The 17,252-nt window shown below is 41.1% G+C and overlaps 1 protein-coding gene across 1 annotated transcript in view; it reads right to left on the bottom strand.

The window, feature by feature from the left end:
• Nucleotides 1-3,528: 3,528 nt before the first annotated feature.
• LOC128079499 (sucrase-isomaltase, intestinal-like) overlaps nucleotides 3,529-17,252 on the bottom strand; it is a 47,199-nt gene continuing 33,475 nt past the window's right edge. The window contains exons 16-22 of the mRNA XM_052680787.1: nucleotides 14,638-14,726; nucleotides 12,739-12,791; nucleotides 10,943-11,073; nucleotides 10,066-10,154; nucleotides 9,448-9,497; nucleotides 6,426-6,584; nucleotides 3,529-3,690 (exon numbers count right to left, since the gene is read on the bottom strand). Of these exons, the coding sequence (XP_052536747.1) occupies nucleotides 3,631-3,690; nucleotides 6,426-6,584; nucleotides 9,448-9,497; nucleotides 10,066-10,154; nucleotides 10,943-11,073; nucleotides 12,739-12,791; nucleotides 14,638-14,726 (631 nt within the window). The 3' untranslated portion in view covers nucleotides 3,529-3,630. The remainder of the gene's footprint in view (nucleotides 3,691-6,425; nucleotides 6,585-9,447; nucleotides 9,498-10,065; nucleotides 10,155-10,942; nucleotides 11,074-12,738; nucleotides 12,792-14,637; nucleotides 14,727-17,252) is intronic.

Consider the following 17,252-nt stretch of genomic DNA (forward strand, 5'->3'; position numbering starts at 1 on the left):
TTCACAATCCTCCAAGCAACAGAACCTTCAAAATGAATTAAGCATTCAAAATATATTACAGATCTGAACTCAGCTGATTATACCAATAGCATTTTAAGATCTTAGTAACTATGCAGAGGCCTCTGAAAGCACTGACTTGTCACAGAAATTCTAGTGTTTTGGAAAACCTACAAAACACCCCTTTCGTTATTCATAACTGCAAACCCAAGAGTGATTGCTGTGATCAGTTGATATGACACAGGCTAAGAATACAGTTTTCAAAAAATCCTGAATTATTGAGCAAGCGTATTTCTTTCAGAAAAGCATTCATTTTTCATTTAAAAATCTCTGCTACAAGAAAATTTGCCACAGCTCGTGACAAGCTGTTCCAACAGTTAAAATGTCAGCCCCAGAATTTGTCTGGTTTCATTAATAGACACTGGAGCTCACCTTTGCTAGTTTGAACAGCTTCTGACATCAGATTTTGGGTCCTTGGTGCTCTCACTGGAAGACCCATTTTCCAGACCTTCCAAAAGTTTTGTGTTTTTTCTCTGCATCAACATGGTTTTTTTTTCAATATATCCCTTGAATTTCTGGCACCAGATTGTGTGGCAGCAAGGTAGGACCAGTCCAACACAGAAACAAACATTTCTGCCTTCACCTGTCTGTATGCCTGAGATTGCTCTTCTCATTTTTTTATTAAAATTTGCATTGGAAACTCATTACCCAGTAGTCATCCAACAGGACTCCAAATGTTCTCTAATGTGTCTTTGCTCTACCACTGCCCCTAATGTCATGATCTTAGTGGTCAGTGTGATTATCTCTGTCCTCTTTATGGTTCTATAAGGAAGAAGCCTGGAATTAATTGGGTTTTGAAACAGAAATTAAGATTTTCTCTTTGCAGAACTCCTTGAAGTTCAGAAGGACTCAGCTTTTGGTTCTTATAACTAACAAAGGCAAGCTGGAGAAAGAAGCTGGCTGCTGTCACTTTAAGTCCCAGCCAGAGAAGTTCTCTCTCCACTGAAGATTTATATCTGTAATAAATTTAATCCACCTATACCAACACTTGGGAAATTTCATTTTTAATCTAATCTAATCTATAAAGATGATGAAATATTTGGTTGCAGATTCTTGGATCCAGTTCATGTCACTTGTAGCACCTACTCTGTTTTTTTGTTTTTGTCAGACTCTTTATCCTTCTCTCAAAAACAGAATGGAAGGAAATTGTCAGGATGGGAAAGAACATGAAATACAACCAGAACTTCAAAAAAAGAAATGTAGAAGATCCACAATTATACATACAACTCAGTGCCTGGAGAGGATAAATAGCCTGATAAACACATGCACACACACACAAGCACAATTTTTCTCTGATGGTCCTAAATCAAATGCCAACCAATGGCTATATTGCTTACTTTTATGAAATAAATGTGTGTAATCAGAGCCCAGGGTGAATGGTTTATAGACTGGTGATTTCCTGATGTGTTCACTGATGCTACAAGGAGCCAGAGAACAAGAAAGGAATAAAATCCAGGTTGTAATACAAGCCTGAATAGCACATCGGTGCTGTTAGGAGTATGTTTTTCTGCTCTTATTTCATTAAAAAAGATGTGAAATTGCTAGGTTAGTCACTGATTTCACAGAAAGCCAGCAAGCATCAGCTGCCATCATGTAGTTATGCTGCAAGGTCTCTCAATGATGCTCGAGCTCCTGCAGCAGACCCCTCTCCCAATGTTTGTCACCCTTTATCCACACTGTCAGGCAGATTAGAGACAAACTCTCCTCACTAGACACACACATGTGCATCAAAACAACCCAAAATCCTGTATTGTTCAGCATCAGCTCTGCCTCTGCACATCCTGAGCTGACATCCTCAGCCCAGTGTCTTCTTATCTTGTAGAGGGAAATATAGGGGTAGAGAGGGATGCTTCTTTTTATCTTTGCAAAGATCATGCTTAAGGGGAAAGTCTGCCTTAGTTTTCCCCATCTGTCCCACACTGTCAAGCTATCTGTGCCAAGCAGCACTGAGCTTTCTGATGTGGAGCTGTGTCACAGTACAGACACGTCCTGAGTCTTCAGACTTACGCAGCAGGTGCTACTTGAATTATGTTTTACAGCCGTGTGCTAGAAGGATGGTTGCCACATCAATTGCCTCAGATCAGCTTTCAACCCACTGCCCATACTCTGATCTTCCTCAGTCATTTCTCACCGTCTTCATCTCTGTCTGCCTGTAGCATCTGATCTCACTGCAGCCAGCAAATGCTCTAAGAAGATCTAGGCCTTCAAATTTCACTGCAAGACCCAGTTCACAAAAAGCAACCTTTTACCAGTCAGACACAGATGTGTTTATTCTGCAGTGAGCAGGAAATGGGAATTTACTTCTGCATTGTGGTCCTGGATAATCCAGAATAAATGTGTTCATGTAAAAACACCTGGATGAACTCTGCCATGCAGTACTCGAGCCAGATAATTGAGACGATTCTCATTCTTATCAAAAGACTTGCACCAACTTTAGTAGGTTAGTGAAGAGTTTCCCATTGAAAAGTAAGCAGTGGTGAATCCTTCGAGGGGACAGTATGCTGTGGCTGAGACTTTTTAGTGGTGAATTTTGAAAGCCAAATCTGGGTTTTCTGTATTTCTTGCAATGTGAGATGAGAGAAGGAAGAGTCACAAACACTTTGAGAAGCCTGGGGAAGTCTAGCCTTCCTGCAATTCTCTGAGAGAAGTTTAACTGCTGGGAAGGGTTGTGCCAGCATCCTACACTGGATCCCAGCCCATTTGCGAGTTCTTTACTAGAGTAACTGTCGGCTGTGAAAGCTCTTATTGTTGCAAATTGAAACTCGAGTTTCCTTGAATAAATATCAAAAAAGGTAAAAATAATGCTATAACTTAGAGCTAAAAGTGTTGGAACAGTGGAGTTTGTGAAGTTCTGATCCAGCCATAGTGTAGATCCCCTGCCAGATGTCATTGGAGTGTACTTTGGAGGGGAAGCAACCGTATGCATGGTAAGATACCCCCACACTGGAAAAAGTCTCCAGAGAGAATCAGATTCTCAAAAGAAATTCCCCAGGTTTTCAACCAATTCTGTATGTAATGGCTGGATCCCAAGACGTACCCAAGCAGTGTTTATGACAGTACTGGAGCATGGATAACGAAAGCAAGTGGTCTCTGCAGCTGTAGATTTTTTAGTCTGGGATTATTGCCAGATGTAAAGCAGCCAGTAAATGGCAGATTCTATTTTATATCATAAATGGAATTAACAGCAGCACTGCAGAGACTAAGAGCTGGAGGTCCTCATGATCTTGGGAGATTGTTTCCAAGCAAGCCAGAAGCAGCTGAGGTACAAAGCAGACCCATGTGCCCCAACGTGAGGAGAGATGTGTTTCAGAGAGTCATTCTCGGCCTCTCCAAGGACAAGGCTATGTGAGTTAAACTGGCTGTCCAGCTGTTAGGGCTTTTGTTTGTTTGTGGCAATGCTCATTAATTACTATTAAAAATTGTATTTAATAAATACTGAATTACAAATAATACACAGGAAAATAGCAGACAAAAGGTGCATCAGCTACATTTTAATGGCCAAATTCTTCTTTATGTTAAAATCATCTGAGGTCAACATCTGAGGGCCACGGATGTCAGAATTTTCTAAATATTTTAATAAATTTCCAGGTTGAGTTCATGAGTAAGTGGGACAGAAATCCCCAAAATGAGTTTCTGTGGAAAAAAAAGACAAAAAAATAATGAACAATCTTAGGTTAACTTAATAAAGACCATCAGAAAACAGGAGATACTGGGCTTAGGCCTTCATGATTCCCTCAACCACACCAGATAGGCAAAACTGCTCATCTGATGGCAGCATCCAATTCAACATCCCTTTTAGAAATTCAGCAACATCTTAATATTAATTAGTGACATGAATTAGATATTAAATTATGTATATGATACCTGCCTCTCTCTCTGTTCTGTGTTAAATTTGGTATATTTTATGCTACCCATGTAATTTCCATTTTCACTTCTTCACCAGTTTTCATCACTTCACAATTCATAATCTCTTAAAATGCATTATATCCATTTGAACCTCTTAGCTATTTCTTTGCCCTCCCACAAGTTCACGTTAACATGACTCTAAAGAGTCCATGCTTACATCACCTCTTCAAAGAGAGCAATATTTTCATCTTCCCTCAGGAACAGACCTCCACGACTACTTGGCCAGCAGGAAGTCCCCTTCTGGAATTATTTGCCTTGTACTCAAACTCAGAGGCAGATTCAGACAGAAATACTGCAGATCCATCCAAATCTTAACCAAAAAAGCACTGGAAAAACAGAAAGGCTGCCCCAGCCTGAGTTTCTGCTCCTCAGCGGATGAAACATGGAAGAAAAATGACAGTGTTCCTATACAAAGGGCATTTCATTTTCAGCAGGAGCCTGATTCACAGAACTGCTCCTCCAGCATTGCTGCTGTGGTGACAGGAGAGTTCGTGTGGATTTCAGGGCATGGTACTACCAGGGGAAAAAAAATAAACAATCCTAATAATAGGAGGATTCCGTGGCATTACAAATGTCAGGGTAGCACTGCATGAACCAGAGAGAAAGTGGCTTATTAGTAAGCAAACTGCTTCTATTTATGTACAAAAAACTACGGCTCAATTATGCACTTAAACAATACTTCTAGGCAAATTTGCTTTCTGTAATGCAAAAGCAATACAGTAGAAGCACTACTTCCTACTATCCTCCTTCAAACAATCTTTGTGCTTGTTAGACTATTATGCAGCATGTAATCTCATTAAGCCTGAGAGAAAGCAGCAAATTTGACATTTAGAATTCTTTTTTTTTTTTTTAATTTCAGGAGTTGTAAGTTTTCATATCTAAACCCAGGCTGCTAATGCTTTTTGGGTTGGTTGGTTTGTTTTTTTAGAGAGATTCTCATTTGAGAGGTTTATAGGCAACAGCATTACAATGGCTATACAGGAATGATGAGAGAGGCTTGACTACATCTCTTACAATAGTGAGAAGAATGTATTTAACTTTTCTGGGTTACAGTTTAATTTAAATGTATTAACTTTTGTTCAGGTTGGACTTCTGCTCCAGCAGCCTGGCGACTTTTTTCAGTGGTATTTGAAGTAATCACAAAGTCACAAAGATCACCTTTTGTGCTTTAATCAAATTTTAAATGATACTTCTGTGAGAAGCTTTATGCTCTTTCTTAATCATCTTTTTTATGTTCTGCTGTTAGTGAGCAGTTATCATCTGGATCTCTGAGACTGGTGCTTTCGAGCATGTCTCAATGGAGTGTTTTCTTTACCCTGCCACATTTATGTTGCTTTCAGCTTGCTTCGAGGCAGTTTGGCTGTTAAACAATTTCTTCCCCGGAGGTAAGACTGATTACACTTATTTTATGACATTGTCTCTGAAAGTGAGTTTTTTATGATTTTCCATGGCAGAAATTTATTCAGCAATTTTCTTCTTTTACAGATTTCTTCAATAAAATAGATGTTAGAACCAAATTCATATAATGAGGATCACTCTTTGATTACAAATAAACTTGAATCATTAGGCCTAATAGGTAGAGTAAAAGATGTAATATCCACAGCTTGTTGCCTCAGCTCTGCATCTTACAGCAGTGAGACAGTGATCAGCGCTACGCAGTGCTGGGAGTTCTCTAGGCTCAGACCTGAGCACCACATGCATTTCAGCTGTGACACATAACTGGTGACACATAGGGAACAAGTGACCAGAGACAGGGAATTTTACTTGGTGTTGCTCTTTTTCTCTATTCTTCCATCGTAAAGGAAATTGGAACTGTGTGCTAGGGCTGTCCTGCCCCATCCCCTGTGCAGCATTTCCTTGCTGGCACTAAAGAAGCAGCACAGTATAAGCAAGACATGGACACTGACCTGGGCTGCTGAGGCTGGAGAAGTGATTTTTCATTTTCAGACACTGAAACTGCAGCTGCTGTCTCACTGCTGCAACAACTTCCTTAGAAGCTCAAACACATGGCAGAGGTTTGCCTTTCTTTCCTCTGATGGCAGGGGGGTGCTCATTAGAGCCAGCCACTTTGCATTCACTTATGGATGCCAAGTATTTGTACAAAAGTATCTCCGCCAGCTCTTTTCAGTAACCGATTAATAACTTTGACAGGTTTTCTTATTTTATCAGAATGATGATAATGCCCACAAAACAGGTAACATCTCTCCTAGTTTGTGGAAGTATATCTTCTTTTCATTATTTTTTAGCTTAAAAACATGAGAAAGAGCGTAGCTGTAATAACAAAGATTCACGTTTCCCATAACAACTTTTTCTGTAGCGCCTTTTTTTTCTACAATTCAGACTGTTGTACTTAATCTCCACTTATACTTGCAAATGTAGAAGTTGTTGATGGGAAATGTTGCTACTCATCGACTATTCCCACTCCCCTAAGATTTTTCATAATTCCTCAGCACAGCTCTTACCCCATTCAGCTCATAGGAGAAGGTATCACTACGGACAGCCCTTCCGTTCACAGCAATGGCATGAGGTCTCAGCTTCAGGCCAAGAATGGTGATTTTGTTGTACTTCAGAGAGTCAGCTCCTTGGTAACCATTTTTAAGTATTTCTGTCTTCAGGTGTCCCTTCAAAAAAAAACCACAGAACATTTTAAGACTATCACATCTCTTTGGAGGTGACCTACTTGTGTGCCACTACTGTTGTAGTATCACTTTTGTCAACCAAGGTATGTCTTCCAGTGTAGAGAAAGAAGTCTGAGAACATAAAAGAAAATTTTCACACAGAAGGGTCTTGTGTATCATTGTAAGCTAGCAAGGAAAGAAACAAAATAGCATTTACAGCATTTATTTGGAATCTTCTTGGGCCTGTTTTCCTACTTGTAATCAATACAAATTTGGTTCTTGTACCCATTTACAGGGCACAGTAGCACATGCAAAACCAAAATCCAGATACAGAGATTCAATTAGTGACCTTGAGATTGATTTAATCAACATCAGCAACTGCTTTAAATGATTACCATCTTTCACAAGCATCACTTGCTTGATATTTTGCCTCTATTCTATGTCCTACATTTTTTATATACATATTCCAGACCCAAGGACGCTGAAGGAATACATGTTCAAAGAGCTGTGTTTGTTCTGCTTCTAATTCACTGTATATCGTGTGCTTAGGGACAAACCAAGAGCATGTATGAAGTCATTAAACAAATTCATTTGGATCACCAGTGACATTAATTACTCATACAACAATAAAGAGGTATCATTGCACTTGTTAGGTGACTGAAGTTGTTAAGGAAATAAAGATGAACTACGCTGCTCAGAAAATGAAGAATCGCTGTGCAATCACAACTTTTTAAAAAGATGCCAAGGAGAAGCCCATGATGGAATATTTTGCATATATTAGCTTTTGTAATTTCAGTGGTGCATGGTGAAAGGTTGAGCGAGTCCAGATCTATTCTCCTTCAAGGCCTCGGAGAGACTGAGATGTGGTAATCCAGGAAAATTAGTGACTTTACCCTCCCTAAGCACCTAGCATGATTAAAGCAACTGCCCTGGGTTCAATTTGGAGTTAGGAACCATACAGGTAGCACTCAAAGCCCTGTAAATGTAGAACACAAGCAAGTCCTGGAGCTGAGGCTGGCAGTCAGGACTTTCTCCTGCACTTCTGAGCATCAGTCATGACTTCTTCTCTTGCCATCTTGCTCTAGTGCTATAAAATCTATTCATCAATTTATTCAAACACATTTTTTCCTTAAAATTGGACCTGTTTTTAAAAAAGAATTCATGTATTTTTCTAGATCAGTAGTTTTAATACATGAGGCAGCTTGATTCAGGTCACTTGGCCATCGTGTGTACCAAAAAGGAAGGTGACGAGTGAGTTAAAGCATCTACTGCAGTGAGGTAATATGCAAGAGCAGGCGGCTGGAACCATTCTCTAAGGCTTCAGTGCCTGCACTAATCCTGAATTCTCCTTTAGACTTCTTGACTGTTAAATGAAAACATAAAAGAGAGGGTCTACCCCTGCAGTGTTACCCACAAAACTCTCAGGATCCAGAGTAAATGTTGTCATTATGTGATGTGATACCTTACCAGTTAATCTCTGAGGGACCAAAACCTTGTGCTTTTCTAAAAGTAGAGGTCATTAAACTATTCATCCCTATTTTTTTTAGGAATATAGAAGAGTGCAACATACAGCAAGATGCTCAACATATTTCTCATATTTCTGCAATTTGCTATTTGAGATGGACTTTTTTCTTTATAAACATATAATAAAAAATTGGCATTCGAGATTATTGGAATGCAGATAGGGACTTCAGTTTTGGATTTACAACAGAAGTCAAATATGAGCAATGAGAAATGGAAAAGCCAGTAAATCAACAATCTAATTCACACAGACCAGAATTTAATATAAAACTGGATATTGTTTTTTTCTTTAGCCTCTCTGCAATAAATTATTATACACAGACTACAAAAAGCTGAAGTGATTTTTCTTCCTTTTTGCTGTTGAAAAATCTACCTCCCTTTTCTTTTTTAAGAGGAAAAAGTACTTTTTCATGGAAAATAAATTAAAAATGTAATTAAAATTCTAAACAAGCAGCTTTACTTCCCAAAAAATACCTCACATACATACAGGACTTCATAACAAATCCCATTGGCTTACTCCTACTTGTTCTTTCTCCCAGAGGAGACACATTCTAAGAGCAATATCATCATAAGTATTTACATGATTTTACTCCTCTGAAGATTTTCTGTAAGACTACTTAGGTGAAAACTGTGCCACAGCGTATGCAAACACTGGAGTTGTAGATGAGATATAATTTGTATAGATTGCTGAAGTAGGTTAAGATTTTCTTCAGTAACTCCCACAACTTGCTGTCATGCATTTAATGAGTTTCCAGTGGGTTCATTTTACAGTACTTTTCTGTGTTGAAGCCCAGGCTGACGGTTTTTTTTATTTAGCTTTCTCAGGATATGCGTGAGAAGCAAACAGTACATGGAAGGCAGTGCTGCCCTGACTCTGAGCTTCACGAAGCATCTACCAGCACTACAGACTGCTGGTGGCTTGCTGAATTACTCCACAGGGTAACCCATGCAACGGAAATTATAAGCTTGGTGTGATCAAAGCTAAAAAATTGATGCCCTCTTCTACCCATAAAATAAAAAAATGCTGGCAGCAGGAAGGCAAGGAAAACATCCCCCATATACAGAAGATGCAACTCAAGAGAAATATTTGAGCTGAAAAAGTAGATTTTCAAATTCATATCACACCAGGGATGTTAATGGTGTGTCACTAGGACAGTCAACGAAGCAAACACAAAACTGCAGCCTCATGGCTGTAGCTGTCTGCAAACGAAAACATGAGGTAGGTTACCAGTTTAAAAGGCTGAGCTATAAGGAAAATGCTATTCAGGGGAAAGTTAAATATCAGTGTCTTACTGCACTGATCAGCAGCTACAAGTATGTAGGTGCTGTGTGCACTGCTACTTACTGCGCTGAATGTATATTTAGCCAAGAAGTAGTTTTCATTTTCAATAGTATCTGTCAAAACATAGAACAAGGAGGATTAATGTCAAGAAAGAGAAAAAAAAACCAGAGCAGTTCACTTTAATTGTAGCAAGTGGCTAACATCTCACAAGGATTACTTGCAGGTTGTTTAATCTCCTCTACTCTTATTGTCAGGTTTGCTGCCTTTTTGAGCACAGCAGCCATTTCCAATGTAGAAACATAAAAGAGGTTGGAACGGACCTCTGGAGATCAAGTCCAACCCTTTGCTAGAGCAGGTTCCCTGCAGGAGGCTGCACAGGTAAGCATCCAGGTGGATTTGAATATGTACAGAGAAGGAGACCACAACCTCCCTGAGAAGCTTGTTCCAGTGCTACATTCCCTTAAGGTAAGGAAGTTCTTCAAGCTCAGTGGAACTTCCTGGGTCCTCCCTTTATGCAATGTACTGTACCTCAGCCTTCCGGAGTATTCTGCTGCCATCCTGTACATTCAGCCCCAGAACAGCATCCTGGCTGTGTACAGCAATAGTCAGTACTTTTGAACCGCTGGGAAGGCAGCCAAGGGGAGCCCTGTGCAGGCCCTGTTTATGGGAGATCAAACTCACCAATGGAATCACCGTCATCCCAGAAGAGGGACCCAGAAGCTTCTCCGTGCTCATCCAGGGCTATAATGAGCCCAAATGGGTTCAGACGGCTGTAGGCAAACACATAGAAGAGATTTCAGTACAGGCTTCTGTCCACCATCCATTACACATTATTTAACAAAAATTTCTTAACACAACTATCTCTCATTTCAAGATACAAAAAGGGCCACACAGACAAATAACCTAAAACAGCTCATGATGAAAACTTACCTTGCCTTGTTTAATTGAAGTGCAAAACTGCCTACCTTTTGAAGTAATGGGATGTCCAAGTTCCCCTTGTCTCATGGCCTCACATATGACAACTGGGCAGCCTGGGAGGTGGCCAATCACTGAGACTACCTCTCTGTGAGTTGGCCTGAGTCATACATGGAACTGCTCCCTCCTCTCCTGCTCCCTTGGCCTCTCAGCATGAATCAGCCCTGAGGCCAGCACGTTAGCATGGGTGTGGGGAAACAATCTTCCTCAATGGAGACTGGAGCATCTCCATCTTGCCAGTGGCATTTGATAAATTCATCCAAGGACAAGAGGTTTGCATTTTCCCCTTGCATATGTTTCCTGTGGATGGCTGACAGCTGGTCAGTATAGCAGCAAGAGGTGCAAAGCTTCTCCCAGTAAAGCTGTAGAGTTTCAGCTGTGCAAGCAATGACGTGAATCACCTCCGGGGTGACTTTAATCCAACAGAGCAAGGAATGGGATAGAAATACCGTGCTTATCTGCTGGGAGGTCATCTAGAAGTTGCACATAGCCTCTTTTCAACATTTTTTTTAATGCCTTTTGGCTGGCTGTGGGTCTGACCCACGGTGCTGTTTCTGAAAACGGACAAGGATAATGACTTTACCTCCTGGTAGTGGTTGAGGCTGGAGCCTGTTCTGGCAGAATATGGCCTCCACGGATGAACAGAGGGATCTTGTTCAGTGGGGCGTAGACAGTAGCATATGTCTTGTGCCAGGTACTTGGTATCTTCTTACCCTAACATAAAAATTGACGCAGTTAAAAAAAAATGCAAAACTGGGCAATAATGTCATCATATATTGATGGAAAAAAAAGACCAAAGGATGTATTTTCATCTCAAATACACTGGTTTTTCTCAAATAGAGACAAAAGGAGAATTCAGGAGTGTTATTCCAGTTCCTTTTTTTTTTAACATGAAAGAGAATTTAGCCCCTGCAGTGATGCATATGCATGAAGACACAACCGTCATGAATGAAAGCGTCTTTAAAAATGGTATCATTACCCTGTATGCTGTGGAAAGAAAAAAAAAAAAGAAAAAACTCATCAAGGCACAAAGCAAAAAGCAAAAGAAGCCTTTGCTTTGTCTTTTTATGCATATGGAAACTGTCACATTTCAATGTAAGGTGAGTGATTCATAATCACTGGGGAATGTAAACTGTAGGTTTTTCTTCTCTTTTAAGGACAAGCCTTTCCTTTTACATTTGAAGATGGAAACTGTAGGCAACTGGGATTAATCCTCTCCATCATTTCTTTCTGTTTTAATCCCTCCAAACCAGGTGTCAGTAGAGTAGGTCACAAGGGGGGTTGGCTCCTGTCAATGGTAATTACAGCTTACGGTTATATCCAGCCTTACTTCTGGACAAGAACTGTGGGTACAGCAAACAGGTGCCAAGTGCTGGGAACTGCACTTTGATAATACATGGGGCATGCCCCACAGGCAGGAGACACTAAGTGCATCAGGATGATGTCCCCATGCCATCCCCAGCACAGGGAGAACAGTGGCAAGGAGGTCTGAGCAAAATGGTCAAACCCCACGGCACCATGGCCTTATGAAAGTAGAAAAGGGAAAGAGCTGGATGAACACCCTCTGAGGACACCAGCCAAATGCTGCAGATGCCCAGAGCATCTCTAGTTAAAAAATAAGCCCGAATTTCCTTCCAGAATATCTCCGTCCTTCTTGCTGCTCAGGCAGCACAGCCCGGGGTAGCTAGCAGCAGCCTTGTGCTCCTAGGCTCAGGTTTCCAAAGCTCTTACCATCAACCTAACTACTGCTGAGCCCACTGCTGGTTTCATCCTGTGTATTTCAGCAGAGCACAGCTCAGAGCTGAGCCCTTTGGGAACCACAGCACTGTGGTTGGCATTTGAGTGGTCGAGCTGTGCAGGACCTGGAGCTAGAAGGGTTGGCTTCTTCCATGGAGCAGCTCAGTCTGCACCTCCTGGAAGCATCTTCTGGAGGGATCCTCATGATGCTCTGTGAATATGCCTTCTGTCAAGAATGATGCATGTGCAAAACCCCATGCACAAAACTGTTGGCAGCATGTTCTCAGGTTTCTGTCTGTTTTTACACAGGGGAGGATTTGGGTACAATAATTTAAGCATGCAGTGAGGGTGAACAGAAAGAAAAGAAATCTTGACAGTGTCATGAATTTCTAGGCTGTTCTTGAAAAGTCGGTTCTCTGAGTCTTCAGAGCTTTGCAAACCAAAAATAGAAAACAAAACACTACTGAAAGCAGTGCAATTTGTTCTCCCAGCTAGCCTGGTGCCGACTTTTGTGCTCCAGTTTTCTTAAACACAGATGCTGAGGTAAAATTATTGCTGAACATTGCTAAAAGTTATTTTGCTGGAATTGTGACATAGTAAGTTCTGTAAAACTGTAGGAAACAGAATTTTAAAAATACTTACTGTGTAGTAGTCAAACCATGTTGCCTCAGGGAAATACACATCCACTGATCTCGCTCCCTGTAATTGTTATAAAATGATTAAGTCTGTCTCTTTTTACATTTCTGATATTACATTAGCTTTATTATATTTGAGCATGGGTAGATGTACACTCAGTCCTCTAATAACATAAAATCTAAGCTATGAAGGTTGAATTATTATCGCAGCAATGGACTGGTGCTGGCTGATCTATAATGCTAAATAGATGACCCTATCCCGTCTGGGGGTTTTTACTGCGTTTCAGTGGGATGAGTCAATATTAGAGGGTTATTTCAGCCTGGAACACAGCTCCATGGCTTGCAGACATAAGATCTGAGCAATGCCAGTGGGCCCTGTGGCAGGCTCTGCAGGGCCCACTGCCTGCAGAACAGGCAGAGAGAAAGGTCTGCAAGCAGGGTGCACAGATGCTCGCTTTGTTTGCAACCATTTAAAGTTGTAGATAAATTATATTAGAGAATGAACTGCTATTTGCACAACTGCCACACTTTATTTGGCAGCATGAATGGCATCGTGTTAATACACAAAATGAAGCCAAAGGCACTTCAAATTAATCACTCTAGGAAAAGTCAGAATCAAAGCGTATTTCTTTTCTGGGGCACAAGCTGCTCATTTCACAAACAGACTGACTTTGTTTCTTGAATCAGATGCCTGCTTTACAGAGTTATGGTCCTTCCCTGGGAGGATATGAACAGTCAAGGAAAAGAGCAGCGAGATGGCCACTGCTTGCCATAACAGGGATTGTTTTTCGTATTAACCAACAAAAGGATGAAGAAATGGCTGATTTGTTAATGCATGCAAATCTTGTATTAGAACATGGTAATTGCTAAACTGGGACAGTGTCTTGTCCTGTGGCCTGCCTCCCTCAGCAGCAGTGCTGGATGTTGAAGGAACAGTGCCTCAGCTCTGCAAGCAGTGTGGGGTAGCATACCCTGTCTGCTCATCAACTGCCAGCTGACAGTATTTGTAAAACACCTTGAAAGATTGAGAGAAATCTCAATAAAGTCAAGATTTATTCAGCATTGTTACAACAGCTCTGGATATTCTGGCTGGCAGAGGAGTGTTTGATTGCCATCTGACTATTAATTGCCTTAGCGAGGCCCTAAGTAACAACCAGGGTGTAAGGACGTTCCCCATTTTCATTGTGATGACTGTTCCCTATGTCTCAAGGAGCAGAGGGAAAGCCACCCATGGTATCCTCTAACAGAAGATGTATCTATCTTCTCCAGGTGTGTGTGCCCTGTTGCAGCCACTGGTGGCTGGTGACACCATGGTGAAGGATCCGCAGGCCGCCTCTGCCCTGCTTGTGGGAACAAGCCCTGGCTGCCACCATACACCCAGCGAGGTGTCATTCCCAAAGCACTGTTTCCCCATAAGGCCAGCAGCACCAGGCCTTCTTTTCTGCTGCAGTCCTCCAAAAACACGAAGAATCACTAATCTAGATTCTCTATCATTTTATGTGTCCTTATAATGATCCTTTTCATTTATTTATCTGCAGGAAACAACCTCTGGCTCATTGCCCTCTTTCTCCACATTATTCATCACCTTGCTGGTCTGAGACCCTGTGAAATCTTCGTGTCAGTCACTAGCTGTTAGAAACCTGGGGGAACATGAAGATGAAGGGCTGACAAATGAAGTGCCACAGAGGAGCTGGAATGAAGGAACTAGAGTTGCAATTTAAATTCACAAAGGTGCAAGGGTTATAAGGCATCCCTACATTACTTGGGCTTGTCTTGAAATGCTCTCTGCAAGCTGACAGAGCAAGGAAGAAATGGATAGATATGAGGAAACATTCCCTGAATGTCATGGAATGCCCTAAGCAGATTTCTTTTATACTTGTGTGATGGCATTTTTAAATTATGGTACTTGCCTCTTGAAGAACAGGAGCAACCATAAATGCAGGTCCCCAAAGGAAGGCAGTATCTATCCCATGAGTCTGCTGATCAGAGGTAAATCTAGTGTCAAAAGAGAGACACACATTGTTAAATCACATTTTTATCAAACTTGCAACATGTCTCAGCATTACTGTCTGCAACAAGAAATCTGCTTCCTTAATGTTGGAGCAGCACTGTGTCCACTTCTGGGACTGGTAGGATGCAATACATGGCTGCAGCTGGCACACTGCACAGGGGAAGGCTGGCTTTGGGCTCATGGAAGCCACAGACCAGAACCAAGAAGAGGGAGAAAAGAAGAGGCAGAACATTGTGCTCTAGGATCTAATGCATTTGGGAAAAAAAAAGCTTGGATTCTGCTAGGATAAGAACCCAGGGGCGCACACTGGCACACAGAGGTGCCACCTGAACACCAGGAAGCACTTGTGTGCTGTGCGGGTGGCTGAGCTCTGGCACAGCTGCCCAGAGAATGTGCATCTCCTCCTGAGAGGTGCTCAGGAGTCTCCTGGACTTCAGGTTCCTGAAATGCAATATGTTCGTTTTTCTGTCCTCTCAACAGCTTCTCAGTGTTTTTAGTTTCACTGTAATAAAATTAGAATATTGTTTCAATGCATTATGTTGTGGGAGGTTTCAGGGGAAAATCTGATCAAGAAACACTGGCAGCAGGGAAGCCAATCATCTTACTTGAGCTTGGGAAGAAGCATCTCAACATCTCACTAAGCACTGCTTCCTTTTGCAATTACAGCAACCACAAATTCAGCAAACAAATGAATTCTCCCATTTTGAAAATACAAGCCATTAAGCGCAGCGTGTTCGTGATCTATGAAAGATGCTGCATTCCATCTCCATGCTTCCCACAGTTAGATAGCAGCCTCTCTGCCGTTTTACTTCCCCCCTGGTAGGCTATTAAGCAGAGCTTTCCCCTCCAGGAGCACAGTAATGGATTATTACCCCCAGGTCTTTTTGGACAGCCAAGCTGCCAACATCTCTGGTTCACCAAATGAAAGCCTCTGCAGGAGACACTTAAAACATACACAGGAATCTACTGGGATTCTGTTCCTGTTTGTTGTTTGAAATGAACACCTAAATGTTTGAAATGAAATGAAAAATCTGAAATGACCGCATGAAATAGGTATTGCTTGGAGACTCTGCCTGACCAGAGTTGTTTTCATGGCTGTGAATAACAGCTTCACCTGAAGAGCTAGTACAGTTTCTTAGTTGTCCTCTGTTTGTTACAAGAAACAGAAAGATTCGATGTAAAATTCCATTATATGGACCTCAAAAATTCTGTTTCAGTTCTGTCTCTACAGCCCACATTTCTCCATTTATTAGCATCTCAGTTACTTTCTCTGCTTGCACAGACACTCTAAACCAAGGAGCCTTAATAAGAAATAGTAAGAAATCCTTACTAAGTAACAACAGCAATCACAACTAAGTAATAACAGTAAGAAATATTTTTAAGCAATTTCAGGTTCCAGCTATGACAATATCAGCAAGTGATATGGCCACTAGGACAGCACCTGGGTAGTCAGTCTGTGCTGATCTCCTGATCTCTGCACTCCCTTCCTGCATTTTAGAGGTTTTACCTCCAGTAAAAACCTCAGTCTGGTACTACAGCTAAATATCAGTTAATGGTGGGAGTGCATCTTCTGGCATAGTCTCACTCAACAGGAGTTTCAGCTGGTGCCTCTCAGGCTGTTCTACAATTGAAATAAAAGCAAATTCAGTAATTCTGATGAGCCCAAGTAGAGTACAGATAAAATACATGGGGAATGGACAGATGGGCGGCCTTAACATCACTGAAGTCATGCAGTATTAGCAGAGATTAGCTAATATAATTCCCAAAGTACCTTGGTCATTCTCAATATTCACGTAAATCTGATTAACCAAAAATACTGTTAAAATGAGTCCTTGAAAGAACATAAAACCCACGTAAGACAGGAGTCCCCATCAAACTGCTCTCAGATGTTACTCTCTTCAATAATGTAGCAGGCTGAAAAGAGGAAGGATACTGCCTTTAAAACCAATCAGTTAGCTATTACATTGAGTAGGCAAAATAGATTTTGTGCATTATCATTCTGTATTAGTATGTTCTGCACTTTAGAGTAATCTCAGTTTAATTTGCAAAGATGCCTTACCCTTTAACGAAAATGTTTTTAACCTAAAGGGAAAAGGAACATTAAACAGACCAGGACATAACCTGCACTGATAAGACTGAACTGTGGCAGAGCTCTGGGCAGTAGCCTTTCGCATGCATTATTTGCACTCCCTTTGCTCACAACTTTGCGTAACACATTCTGAAAAAGAAAATTTACCAAAGGAAGGTAGAAAATAAATTAAGGGTGCCAAGATGGAAACTAGACCTCACTTTCTTCCAAAAAGATAAAAGAAGAGCTGTTCCAAAAACTGAGGTTGCATTTTCTGAGATTTTTTTCAGCATGTGTTTATTAATCTTCTCTGTGCACCTGCTTCTACACTTGAATGTTTCTATCTGTTTTCCTGTGCCATTTGTGGAAACAGATGTAGGTATCACACATAGCATGCAGATGCAAGTGAGAAATTGGAGAATGAAAATACCGTGGATGACTG

Source organism: Tympanuchus pallidicinctus, unplaced genomic scaffold (assembly GCF_026119805.1).
Source record: "Tympanuchus pallidicinctus isolate F22 unplaced genomic scaffold, pur_lepc_1.0 scaffold19, whole genome shotgun sequence".
Taxonomy (NCBI): domain Eukaryota; kingdom Metazoa; phylum Chordata; class Aves; order Galliformes; family Phasianidae; genus Tympanuchus; species Tympanuchus pallidicinctus.